Source organism: Salarias fasciatus, chromosome 20 (genome assembly GCF_902148845.1).
Source record: "Salarias fasciatus chromosome 20, fSalaFa1.1, whole genome shotgun sequence".
Taxonomy (NCBI): Eukaryota; Metazoa; Chordata; class Actinopteri; order Blenniiformes; family Blenniidae; genus Salarias; species Salarias fasciatus.
In genome coordinates, this window is record NC_043764.1 from 23,773,076 (window position 1) to 23,786,322 (window position 13,247).

The window sequence follows — 13,247 nt, forward strand, 5'->3', positions numbered from 1 at the left end:
CTTGATCTTGTCAAGATAGACTGTCAGGCTGATGAAGAGATAGGCTGCAGATAGATGATGGGGTTGCACGAACGCTGGGCTGCAGATGCAGTATCCAGACAGACAAAGTGACTTTGGCAGTGAGCTGCTGCTACCAGTCTGTTACACTGGGGAAAGAGACAACTTTGGGAAAAAAAAGGTCGGTAAAAATGTAATATCAGATGGAATGAATCAGTATATGGAAATGAGCTGCTTGCTAATTCATTGATTTTACAGCCATAGGGTCAAATGCTTGGTATTTATTTTGCGGCGTAAGCAGTGAGATGGTTCACTCAGTCATTTAGGCTCTTCTGACCTCTGAGTCAACCAAAAATCTGGAGTTCATAAACAGGCACGTGCACAGATAGACCCCAGGTGCTCCTCAAACACAGACTGCCTCAGGATGACAGCTTTCTCAAATGACAATTCATCATATCTATTTTCCCAATTTTGCATGTCATCATCTGAATTTTTCTCACCGCTTAAAATCTATAATGAAATAGAACAAGTAAATATCCACTGAGAAGTTTAGAGTCTCCAACCTAACGACTTTAAGCATTACATCTATTTAAAACAAATTAACTCTCATTGCATTGCTGTGCAAACACCAATTATGTTCTTTTCCTAATTACAGCGCATTAGCCTCTGTTTAAGCTGTGGTTGCTGAAGGCTGGAATTGTTAGTTTTGTCAGAATTGGTTGCACATTTGCTCAATATCTATACAAAACTGCACTGAAATAAAACTTTAAACAGGACTTGCGTGAATGGTGTTGGCTGTTCTTTATTTTGCTTGTGTTAAAGGATTTTAGCTCTAGAATTGATTTAATAATTCTGTTCTATTCTATTCTATTCTTTGCACAGTCCTGATCTTAAAAGAAAAGAAAAAATGAATGAAAAACCTGTGAATGCACAAAATCGTCCAGTATTCTCTATTTGCAGACTGGCATTCTTTCTTTGTGGTATTTTCTGGAAACATTTTTGGACTCTCCTCACAGTTTTTTCTTTTTTTTTTTTTTTTTTCTAACTCTGCCACATTTCTCTGTCCCTCCTCTTCTGCTCTCGTGATGTAAGGACTATTATACTCCAGTGCCACTTCCCTTCAGGGATAAGATTTTTACGATTGCAACCTGACACCGTTTCTGTGTCCTATAAGCGACAGAGCTGTAACTCACTTCAAAGGCAGGAGGCATCAAATCACCGCGCGCCCGTAAATCCACCTGTCAGGCGGCGGCCAATCAGCGCGCGGCCTTAAATCTCGCCTGTCGCGCTGGCGGCCAATGGAGAGACGAGCGCAGTAAATCTGTCAGGGGCCGCTCTGTTAACGGTGCCGCGGTGTGGTTGGGGAATCCACGGGAAGGGAGGGAGCGGAGAAAGTGGATGACAGAGGGAGGAGGGAACAAACTGAGGCTTTAGAGGTATGTATGCCACAGAAAATGCCTTTTCCTCAGCCCCTGCGACTAAAACACACACACGCCGCTGTAAAACAGGTTTTTCTTTTTTTTTTTTTTTGGTTCTCTTTTTTTTTTCGCCACTGCAAAACAAGACTAAACACGAAAAGGAGAAACAGGCTGTTCAATAACACCAGCAGAAAGTCCCATAAAGGTTTACAGCCGGCACGGCTGGGTCTGATGTTGACTGTCCACACTGAAAATGACTGATGGACCTGCTTTCGTGCTCTTTTGCATCACTGTAGCATGAAAAACCCGAGGCTGACTGTTTGATAACAGCAGTGACCTCTGACCCGGAAGCCTGGAGGAGGGGGAGAGGGCCCCGGGTCCAGTAGGGCCGAGTCCATCCTGACCAGATGTGACCCAGCTGTGGAGGATGGAATTGCACTTGCAGCACAGAAAACATAAACAACGATGCTTGAGGACACTCCTGCATCTAACTTGTGTCAGGCTCCAGTATTTCACGTCCACCGTCAGTCGTCTAAGGCACGGTTTCACTAACGACTAATTCATCGGCCCGGCACTAGAAAACCATGAGGAGAACGGCAGAGGGAAAACACATCAGGTTGAATATTCCCCCGATTAACAATGCCCTTGGTGGTGCACTTTCATTATCCTATCAAAGTTGAACATTTTCATGTGATAAATCTTCCAAGCGTCATAAAATAACAGGTCCTGCAAAGGCAATGCTCTTCCATTCCAAAGAAGAAAAAAAAAAGCTTTCCCTTTTACAAATCCCACCATTTTTTCACCAACCTGTAACGACTTCCAATAAAGCAGACACGTTTGCGGTGACGTTTTTATTCCACATCAACAAAAAAATTAAACATTAGCATCAGAATTTACAGTCATCTTATGTCATTACTATGAAAACTTTTTTTTTTTTCCATGAAACATAAATAGTGGGATGAGTTATGACAGAGGCAGGCAGGAGTGCAATGGTGGAGGTGTTGTTTTTGGCTGGCTTTCCTTGGAGTGGCCATGATTCTCTATTCTATGGGAATCCATAAACAGACCCAGAGAGGGCAACCGGGGCCATAAACCACGTCAGGCTGCCACAATGCTGCTGAGGCAGAGGGGAACAGGCCCAGGCCCTTTCCTCCTCCTCCTCCTCTCCTCCTCCTCCTCCTCCTCCTCTTCTCTGCACACGAACACACGCCTGCATTCATTTTGAGCTGCCTTTAATGACATTTGATGTTGTGTGAGCTGATTCCCCCTTAAAATTGATCCTCTGTTTTTACAAATACTTTAACAACGTCCAATATCATGCGGTTAAATCTTCCTTGTAGTCCCTTAACGTCATATACGGGTGGAAATGAGAGGGCAGTTGAGTTAAAAATAGCCCTGTTAATGTTAATACAGTGGGTCATTAAACATCATGGGGGTCTTGCCCTTCGCCCTGCTCACACAATATATCGGCACTTACTTTAATACGTTGACTGTACTGGATCCAACGTGCTGTCATTGTTTTCCCCTCTGTTGTTGCTGTTTAGCTGGACAAGCCTCGGGATGGGTGCACGGGCCCATTGACTATGACATAAACACTCTGTAAGCTCACAGATGATGATAATTTATTGGACCTAATTCACACAGTCCACTCTCTCTCTCTCTCTCTCGCTCTCTCTCTCTCACACACACACAGCTACACACACAGAAAAGAAAGGGAGCGACTCTCACTGTATGCATCGATCAATTACAAGGCTCGAGCCCACACGTCTCTGACAATTTTACAGCATGTTATGTACAGCATGTCAAGCCATGGCGTTTCAAACTGTTATACTCATTCCTGTATAATTAATATAAATTACCTCGCTGCTTTTTATGATGGTGCAACTGTAATTAGCGGATGAAAGCAAGTCAGTGAGCTGCCGATAGTGCCGGAGGGCCATCCAGATGAAAAGTGGGGGTCTGGACAGGCACCTTGGGTGGGATCTGTTTTAACCCTCTCTTTTCCTCGCCGGGATCTCATCTAATTACATTTACTGCTGTCTACTTCGGCTAACCTCGTCCTCTTTAACCTTCACCCCCCCCCCACACACACACACGCGCGTGCACCGAAACCACACACTGAGACATAAGCTGCCCTCATTATGTACCAGCGAACTGGCACACAACAATAAACTGGTGCGATAATGGAGTCCATTCATAATGACCACCTTTCTCTTTCTTAATGCTCTCTGTCTGGTGAAACGCTCGACAGGGAGCATTAACATAGACCTCCATTCATGCTACGGCCGCGGCCGTGAAGAGCCACAGAGTCGACAGACTGGAGCAAAGCCAAGACGGAATGTCTTCGGGTCAGAGTCAGCAACAGTTTCATTGACTGCACAACACGGCGTCGTGTGAAAACATCCACCCACATGCACCACCACGTGCGCACCTCGCTCTGTGACAACAAACGGCATTCCCAGACATCGAGGGTGGTTTTATTTTTGACTTTTGTTTCAATTAGGTTCACAAAGCATACAGAATGCATGCGAGGCTGATTAAAATGCAAGTGTCTCAGACGACCATGACCACATTTTACACTTTCAGGGCCATTTCTCGCCAGATTTAGCTGATTATTAGCAAGAGGAGGGGGTATATAATTTCCCACGGGGCAGATAAAGTGTGGAACCTTCTAATTTACTTTCTGCATACCAACATTACCACTAATGTGTGTGATCCTTTCAACAAATTCCTCCAGGCCACAGACATCATCTACTCTGTTTCACTCTTTGATGTCTGAGCCAAATTACCTATAGATATCAGGAACTGTGAGTCCTTCTATTGCACGAAAGTTAGTGAGGAGGCTTCAAAGAGTAGCTTAATGCCATTTGACAACTCAGAAAATGATTTGAAGTCATCCCAGTCAAGTATGGTTGGATCTGTTTCTTGCAAGACCAACGCATCCCAAAATTTACCTCCCGGTGATCAGAGGGGAAACATATGGGGGTTCCTCGCTGGAGGAACTCAGATCCATCATTCCCTCTCCTGTTCTGAGCATCAGGTACCAACATGATGTAGTGCCTATTCTCAGACCCATTCCTCTCTGGAGGGTATCCGTCATTTGCATTCAAATGAGTGCATGTGCTTAGCGTGTGAAGGCAGGGGGTTGCGCACACGGGAGCGCACAATTCACAATGCACTCCCTCCACAGACAAGGAATGAATCAAGTGCGACTCCATAAAACTTATCTCCATGTCACAGTGCACAGTGGTGAGTAAGCTCCATATCATAGCTGCTTGAATGCGTCTGCTTCTCTTTGTGCTGTCTCCTCCACACTATTTATGGACCTGGGAGTTGCACTTTGCAGCGAGCACCAGCAGAGGGAGCCCTCACACTGGCAGACATGTCTCGGTGGGAGGTTCAAGGGAACAAAGAAGAACACGCCTCAGAAATCAGAAAACACTGTTCTCTACTGTTCTCTTGTCTTTGTCAATATTTATTAAAAGAACCCGATGGAAGACCCCCGGACACGATCAATTCAAAACACACGTCCGTGATCAGCTGTATGACTACAGCACAAATCACACAGGTTTTAATCACAATATCAATTACAGGACAGAAAGACAGATCATTTCTACAGTAATCTGGAGGCGACAGCAGGATACCATTGTAAAAAAAAAAAAAAAAAGAAGTTGTATATCAGACATAAGGAACATTGTCACAGGCTGTGATGACACGTAACAGTGTTTCACACAACTTTAATGAAGAAGAAAAAAAAAAAAAAAAACAAAGCAACAAAAACCAGAGGTAAGCCAAAACTGGAATGTGCCTTTTATGTTTTCCTTGTGATGATTTGTGTCACTTAAAACACCACAGAGCAAAAAAGAAGAGGAAATGTTGGAGCAGTAGTCCCGGGAGAGTGACTGGATCAGCCACTAACGCTCCTCACAGTCTCCGACTGCAGGAGTGGAAATCAGGGATCAGTGCCATGAAGTCTGGGCTCGACTGCGGCTCGCTGCTCGTCTCGAGTCTATCGGAGGAGCGACCACTTGATCTGTTCTTTAGCCGACTGGAGGACCTGTGGGTGAGAGAACAGTTTTCAACCAATCACATTCCTCCCAATAAAAGCATTACAGGCTGACTTATGAGAAAAGGGGAGGATATAATGTATCAAATGGAAGAGAAGGAAACCCTCGCAGCATCACTGAGATTCACTGCAATAAGCATTAAAAAAAAAAAAAAAAAAAAAAAAACCTACATAAAAATGCTTAAAGTGAAACTGATGAATATGTGAGGATTGTAGATAAACACACACAACCTTATTAATCATCTTAATTCACTGAATGAAAGCTGAATCATAACCATAAAGCATGGCGGCGGAGCGCGGCGATTAATCACAGCCGGAGCTGGGACGGCGGTCGCCACTCTCAGGCCTCTTAAATGACAACATTAATCAAGAGGAGCGCTACGGACGCAGAGATCCGCTCGACGAACCGCCAGGCTGAAACTACTGGTGGCTACATCCAACCTCAACGCTAAATAATTACTACTGTCATCCAACAACGCAAAAAAAAAAAAAAAAAATCTGACAGCCGGTGAGTGAGGAGGGAGACGTTCTGAGGCAACAATCAATAAACTGATGATAGAGATGAGAGAAGATCAATATAGAGATTTTATTATTTACCTGGGTGACTGTCTGCTCAGTCAGAGGCACATCATCCCCCTGCAAGTGCAATTAGATCGTATTTTACAGCTTCGGCAACCAACATTAAAGTTTACTGAGTAATTCTGAGGGGAGAGGAGGAAAGGGGAGGGAAGGAGGAGAGGAGCTTACTCTGAGAGCCACTCGATGCACAACCAGCTGTGGGTCGCTCTCCAAAATCACCCTGCAGAGAAAGCACATAAACGCGCTCACACTCAGTAAAAAAAAAAAAAAAAAAAAAAAAAAAAAAGTCACGATCAAACTGCATTTCAGCAGGAAGTGACTCAGCGTTCGAAGATTCACTCACCCTCCATCGACAATTTCATCCACGGCCAAGAAGAGCCCCTCCATGTTCTCCAGCAAAGCCCTCCTCTCCACATTTTTCCTACAGAAGGAAAACAATGCGGAGATGCATTCTGTAGACAAGATCAGTTGAATCTTTATTGTGAAAAATAAAACAAACTAAAACGTACCTCAACATCTGGCTCAGTGAATCAAAAAGGCAGTTTAGAACAGCCATAAGCATCAGCTGTTGGACACAAGGGAACACATTAGAATCTATTAAAGTTTCATGAGCACGCCGTGTTTTATTGTGATTCAGATTAAAAAAAAAAAAAAATCAGCTCAACAATTTAAGAAGTGTTTGCGTCTCTCTGCTTTTACTCTGTGTCAGGCCTGTGCAATCCAAATTATTTCATCTCAAAATAAGCTTTCAGTTAATGCTCTAAATTCATTTGCTCATAAGAAATCAATGATTCAACTATTATAAATGAATTTATTTCACAACTAAAGCCCTTTTCACTTCCTACATTTGCACAGTGTCACAAAAACAAGGACACTTATCCCTTTTACAAACTAGACTGACTCCATCCATTTTGATTTTATGGCTGGAAGAATCACAAAAATGTGCAACGAGTGAGTGTTTCTGCCTCTTTTCTCCCCGATAAATTTCAAAATGTGGCAGTTTTTCAATGTCACTGTATGTTTTTGATGGTACTGAGAACCTCTCTGAGATGGTGTGACCACACTGCAGAGCTCCTGGGAGCCGTCGTAATGACGAGCATCTGGCTAAAAGCTCTGCTTCGCCGCTTTTTTTTTTTTTTTTCACACACAGTCGAGGAGTTATGGTTATGAGGAGCACATATGCCAAACGCTGTCAGAAAGGGTTAAGACAAAGAATCAGAACAAACTTGCTGTGTAACTCAAACTAAAATAACTTTTTGGGGGGGATTTGAAACAAAACTACCTTTTTTTTTTAAAAAATTATGTGAAAACACACAACTGAATATTCAAAATGTGGAAAGGTTAAGCGATGGACAGAAGAAAAGAGGAAGAAGTTAACTGTACTTAAAATTCAACTGCTGAACTGACTGCAAACTTTACTTGATGTAATAAATATTTTTAAGAAATGTTTTGTAAGATAATTAAGCAATTCAACAAATTTTCAAAAGACATTTTGTCTTATATGGTCAGCAAATGTCTAAAGTCTGTTCTGAAAACTCATTAATCTGAGAAGAAGTGTCTTGCATATCTTCACAGTATCCGAAAATAAACTTACCTCATTTTCATGTGAACTTCCAATCACATAAAAAAAGAGGTCGATGTTGCTCTTGTAGACAACGGTGAGGCCCTCGAGTAACGCGATCTCACCTAAAAGGAAAACAAAAGGTGAACAGTGGGCCATCAAACATGCACTGATCTAACCTCGGTGAGTTTAACGGAGTGAACGTCACTCACTGTCTGTCCGGTGGGTTTTGTTGAAGATGTTCTTCTCGAACGCCTTCTGCTCCTTCACAGTCGGGTACGTGTCGTCATAATACTGTCGACCAACATGAATGAAGGATGTTATTGAAAACAAGTATTTTTGGACTTTGATATATAAAGCTTTAACTCTCCAGGTCAGTCCAAGATCATGTTTTTACACAATTTTTGGCTGTATCTGAATGTTTTTCTGCTAAACAAAGATAAATCTCAAGCTTCTGCACCAAGGAGGAAAATCTAAAGTCAGTGATCAATCTGTGAGGTTAAAAAGCAATAAAAAAATAAAAAATCCAGAAACCTTGGTGACTCAAGTGTGATCGGTCACATTAAACCTATTTCAGACATCTTACTACCTGAAAAATGAAGCAAGAATTAAAAGGCTGATGTCAGAGAGATTTGGAGGAGCTACTTCATTCATTTATCTTGAGTAGTCTGGGCTACTGTAACTCCATCTTGCAAGCTTTTCTTGAATATTCATCAGACAGCTACAACATAACAAACACTGTGAAAGTCGACCACATCAGTCCAGTTCTACAGTCTAAACAGCTTTGTTTGGTTTAGGTCCAGTATATGTTTCAGATCCAGTATTTTATGAAGCATCCAGACCTCAGATATAAATATGAAGAAGCTGAAACATTTGTTAGAAGCTCATAGGGAATCTGCAGGACATCTCCAACTCTGAGTTGCTTTAAAACTAGGAAACGGTTCAACAATACAGGACTCATGTAATACAGTAAATGTATCTTAACTCTCGCTCTGCACTAACATTTCCTTCTTCTTATTTTCAATGACTTCGTGTTTTTTATGTCTTATTATTCTCATTTTAATGCATTGTTATTGTATCACTTTAAGCAGCATTGCTACTGAAATGTGACATACAACTAAAGTAGCCATGACATTTAATATCATTTATGAATAGTTCGAAAGTCACAGTTTAGAAGATCTAAAAATGCTAAACTGTTTAATATTCAAAATTTATGTTTAACATTTTAAGAATAACCGTTCCTTGGAGTTAGTAAGTGCATACCTTGGCATACAGCCGATCTCCATCATTATCCAGGATCAGAACTGCTTTGACAGTGTATAGGGATGGTTCCTGTCAAAATAAGAAAACAAACCTTTGACTAACACAGATAATTGCATGACTTTAACTGTTTGTTCAAGACAAATACCCAAGCCAAAGCCCAAATGTTGTGAATGTTTTAGTGATTATATGAATATAGTTCAGATTAATTTCTGTTAATTATTGAAGTTGTGGAAGATGGTGGCTTTGTAATGGGATGCATTGTGTTGAAAGATACTCCAAATATAACAGAAAAAGAGTGAAAATATTAAAAGCATTTTCCTAGTTCTCTCAAAAATCAATAAAGTATAGCCCTGGAGATGTTTCTTATTAAACAAGTGAAGTAACACAAAATACGAAATAACAACACTCTTATAACTACTGTGGACGTTTCAACGTTGATTTTCAGGAGAAACATACTCCAACATGAAAGCTTTGAATTATAAAAGGCTTCGTTTTGATTACATTACATTATTTCTGTAGAACTAAAGTTGTCGGTGAGTTCCTGTCACGAAAAACATGGCAGGATTGCAACATACCGCGAGTTGTCACACAGCTCGAACCCAGTGAACAAATATAAAATAGCAAATCTAATGTTTCTGTCAAATTTGTGAAGAAGATAAGGGACTTCCACATCACCAACGTTGACGAAGCTAACTCCATAGAAGCTAACTGCTAGCACCTCAGCTCGTCCTCGTTCTTTAAGCGCCCCATATAACTATCGCACAAAGCTTTGTCAAGTGTAAACAATGAACCGCTGGTTAAACACGGCTCCTCAGAGTGTGTCATATTGAAATATATTTTACATCTTTACCAGTATAGGAGAATCCATCTTGTTAGCAGAGCGGCTACACGGCTAACAGTGGCTACGTACTACGTACAGTGAATGAGGCTCCTTCCGATTGGTTGTCCCCATGTTACGTCACACGTACCGGACAAAGATCACTCATGTACTGAGCACGTCGAGGCACGGTGTGCGCGTGCATTTATGCTTTCTTCTTAAAAAAAAAAAAAAAAAATATTAATTCATCTCAGACATAGTTAAACCTATACAAAATACAAATATATACTAAAAGAATTTTTTTTTTTACAAATACTCATTTTAATCTCTCTATCTATCTATCTATCTATCTATCTATCTGGGTATAAAGTTAAGTTACATAACTTTTCAGAAACTGCACTCAAATGGAGAATTTTACACACAATCAATTCCTGTTTGTCATACAAATAAAAATATGAACAGTTTGATTTTCAAGCAGAAGCTTTAATCAACATCTTTTTTCAATATAGAAAACCTAAATAATCCAATACTAATATGGTATATGGGTATTTTTTTACATGTACACATAGATTTACTCTTGTAACATCACAGTTGAGATCCTTAACACAGCTGAACCTAATGACATATTTGTCTTCTACCATGGTTTTTTTTTTTTAGCATTATGTTTGATTACCAGAAGTCTCTCCTCTTACAAGCCTTGCTCGTACTCATCAGCATCTTTTTTTTCAGGATCCTCCTACATTTAACCAACCTCAATTATCTTAGTTCCCACTTCTGGGAAGCGTTTGGAAAGCCAGGCTGATGGGGATTTCCCTCTATCTCACTCCATAAATTACATCACTGTTTGGCCTCACTGGAGGATATTTTTGTTCTTGCGCTCTGAATAATACTGGAAAGCAAATAGCGTGCTGCTATTTAACTGCATAACGTGTACAGTGAAGACATGAACTGTTTTGATGTGTGTTCACAACAGCTCTGCGGCAAGCCATGAAGTGTCGCAATGCTCCTGGAGTTTACACAACTCTGCTACTATAATTTCAGTTGTGTGCTACACTGACCTCTATAACTTAAAGGTTGTAAGATCTTCAAATGAGACTGTCATGCCATCTCACGAAGTCTACTTTTATGTTTATCTTCAATTGAAATGCAGAACAGATGCAGAGAAGGTGATGATTATGAATGAAAAGTTGAATGAAAATGACATATATGATGAATGAACACATGAGAGGTTTTCTGCATGACTGTTGGATAATGCAAAAAAAAAAAAATGCCTGTCATAATAGTACAGAACATTTTTTATTGAAATTACCTCTCTGCATTTTTCCAGCAAGCCTCATAAGGATGTATGCATATGTACATGTAAAGAAAACTGTGAAAAGATTAACTGGCCAGCTCAGGAAATCTTCAATTATTATGTAAAAACAATCTTTGAATCTTGTTTTCATGTTCAGAATATTTCACATTTATCACATTTCAGAAAAGTAGAAACATTAGAATTACAGTAGACGGGGGTGATTTTTGTAAATGTAAATGCCCCCAGGATATGCCAGCAACCACAGCAGTTAGTAGTTCCCTTCCTACGAACCAAGCGCTCCTTTTATCAGCATTAAGCAGAGTTTCCGCCAGCCAACATCCTCCTTTCCATGCCTTCCTTCTCTGTATGTGACACGAACAGTTTTTACCTTCATTGTTGAATTTATTTTTTTTAAATGGTCAAAACAGCATGTATATAATCATATACTGGTAGAGACAGCGCTACATTGTCCAAAAATTATTGGAAAAGTCGTATTGAGTTGAAACAATGTGATCATTTATGTAATAACTTACATGTTCTTTATTTTCCAAAAGCTGTATCACAAAATCTTTCAAGAAACGCAATACAGTTGTTGCGAAACATTATCTTTATCTGAACATCTTGAGATAAGCGGTCAGTCTATTGAGACATGTAGAAGAATGATGCTGCATCTTCAACTTCCTCATTTTCTTTTTTTTTTAGATCAATGTGTGATCATCATGACAAAGTTATCTCAGAATCTACAATACATCCATCTGTCTACCTAATTCAGTTTTTAAAATAACTATCAATAACTTATGGTGAACTAATATTTTTGAATTAGGGGTAAAGAGAACCCATGCTTAATACAAAATTTAAGAAAAAAACGTGAAGTTAAATTTCCACAACATACGACTGTGTGTTTTACGTCAGTTTTACGTCTAATTTAATTTAGACGCAATGTGAACACAAAGAAGTATAATGTTGATAATCTTTTGACATTTAGGTTTGGATTATCAATATAAAAGAAAAGAAGAGAAAAAAATCGTCTGCTGTCTGTATTTTGCTCTTTTTCCCAGAAGCTGACTCCAAAAATATTCCCTTTTTGATACCACAACCCAATGCACACACTCATTTTGTTTGCCAGTGAGGTGGTTTTTCCGCTCATGTCCGATACAGCTTTCGGGATGCTAAATCAAAACCAAAGATGCCACAATTCCTCACTGTTTAATGAAGGCACCGAACGGTACAATATTGCCATAAAATATTAAACAAACACACAGCTGTGGTGATAAATCCTAACCTGATTCAAGTCACACTTCTGGAGAACTTAAAATATCTGTTCTCCCTCTGAGGCAGAGCTAAGCTCAGTAAGTAAACTCAGACAGATCAGAGAGGTTCAGGTTCAGGCGAGCTGGAAGGCAGAGATGTCAAAGACTAATTGAAGCAAACAAACACAAACAGGGACCGTGGGCGTTGACCTGGGAACCGTGTCCAGATTCAAAACCGCTGTGGTCGCAGTAATAACAGGGTGCTCTTTGGCATGCCGTGGCAGTGGTTGAGTCAGGGGCTGGGTGCTAGGAACTCGGGTTGGGAAGTCCCTTCTTTGATTCCTGGTAGACATTCACCTTTCTTGACTTTGTCAGCCACCTACTTTTTCCATCTTAGAACAATGACAGAGAAAACATTGTGATTTATGCCTCAGAGGGATGTGATATTGTAACAGACCAGACAAAACCTTCCATGTTCTCATGGTTTGGAAAACTGTTCCTGTGACTGAGGCCCCTGCAAGGTTTATTAGCTTCACAGTGAAGTCAGACGATCAGGATATCACTCAAATGTTCTTTTCTTTTAGTCATTCTCGTTTACCGTCATCATTTTAGATGTGAAATGTCTGATGCAGTTATGACTATACTGGTGTGAAAACAACATAAATCAGGGTTCAGCTTAAATTTGAAGAAGCTTTAAAAGCTGATGCTCCTGAAAATGATTACTTTATTATATAATACTATCGTTATAGTATATGATAGTAACTATATACTGTGAGATAGAGCTTCAGACAGAATATGTGTGCAGGTTTTAGTGGATTAATTTTATTTTCTGGATTGTAGCAGCAATGCTTGTTCAGCCACTACAGCTGAAGCAAAGTGGGGATTGTGACATGTGCTGTCTGATTTACATTTCTGAAAACTTACATGTGCTTCTCTAATTATTTCAACAGCCTTTTCCAAGAAAACTAATTCATACTGTAACTTTTTAGAAATGACAATCAT

General features: G+C 40.2%; 1 protein-coding gene across 1 annotated transcript; it reads right to left on the reverse strand.

Annotated features, from left to right (window-relative positions):
* Positions 1–4,890: 4,890 nt before the first annotated feature.
* Positions 4,891–9,820, reverse strand: copz1 (COPI coat complex subunit zeta 1). The gene is made up of 9 exons (XM_030119102.1): positions 9,735–9,820; positions 8,885–8,953; positions 7,834–7,915; positions 7,655–7,746; positions 6,570–6,625; positions 6,404–6,481; positions 6,229–6,280; positions 6,079–6,117; positions 4,891–5,472 (listed from the first exon to the last, which is right to left on the reverse strand). The coding sequence occupies exons 1-9, from the start codon at positions 9,750–9,752 to the stop codon at positions 5,425–5,427; spliced, it is 534 nt and encodes a 177-aa protein (XP_029974962.1). The 5' UTR covers positions 9,753–9,820; the 3' UTR covers positions 4,891–5,424.
* Positions 9,821–13,247: the final 3,427 nt, after the last annotated feature.

Coding starts and splice junctions, on each gene's coding strand:
- copz1 (XM_030119102.1), bottom strand. Junction 6,626..7,654: donor GAAGTTCACATGAAAATGAG/GTAAGTTTATTT, acceptor TGTGTCCAACAG/CTGATGCTTATGGCTGTTCT. Junction 6,482..6,569: donor TCACTGAGCCAGATGTTGAG/GTACGTTTTAGT, acceptor TTCCTTCTGTAG/GAAAAATGTGGAGAGGAGGG.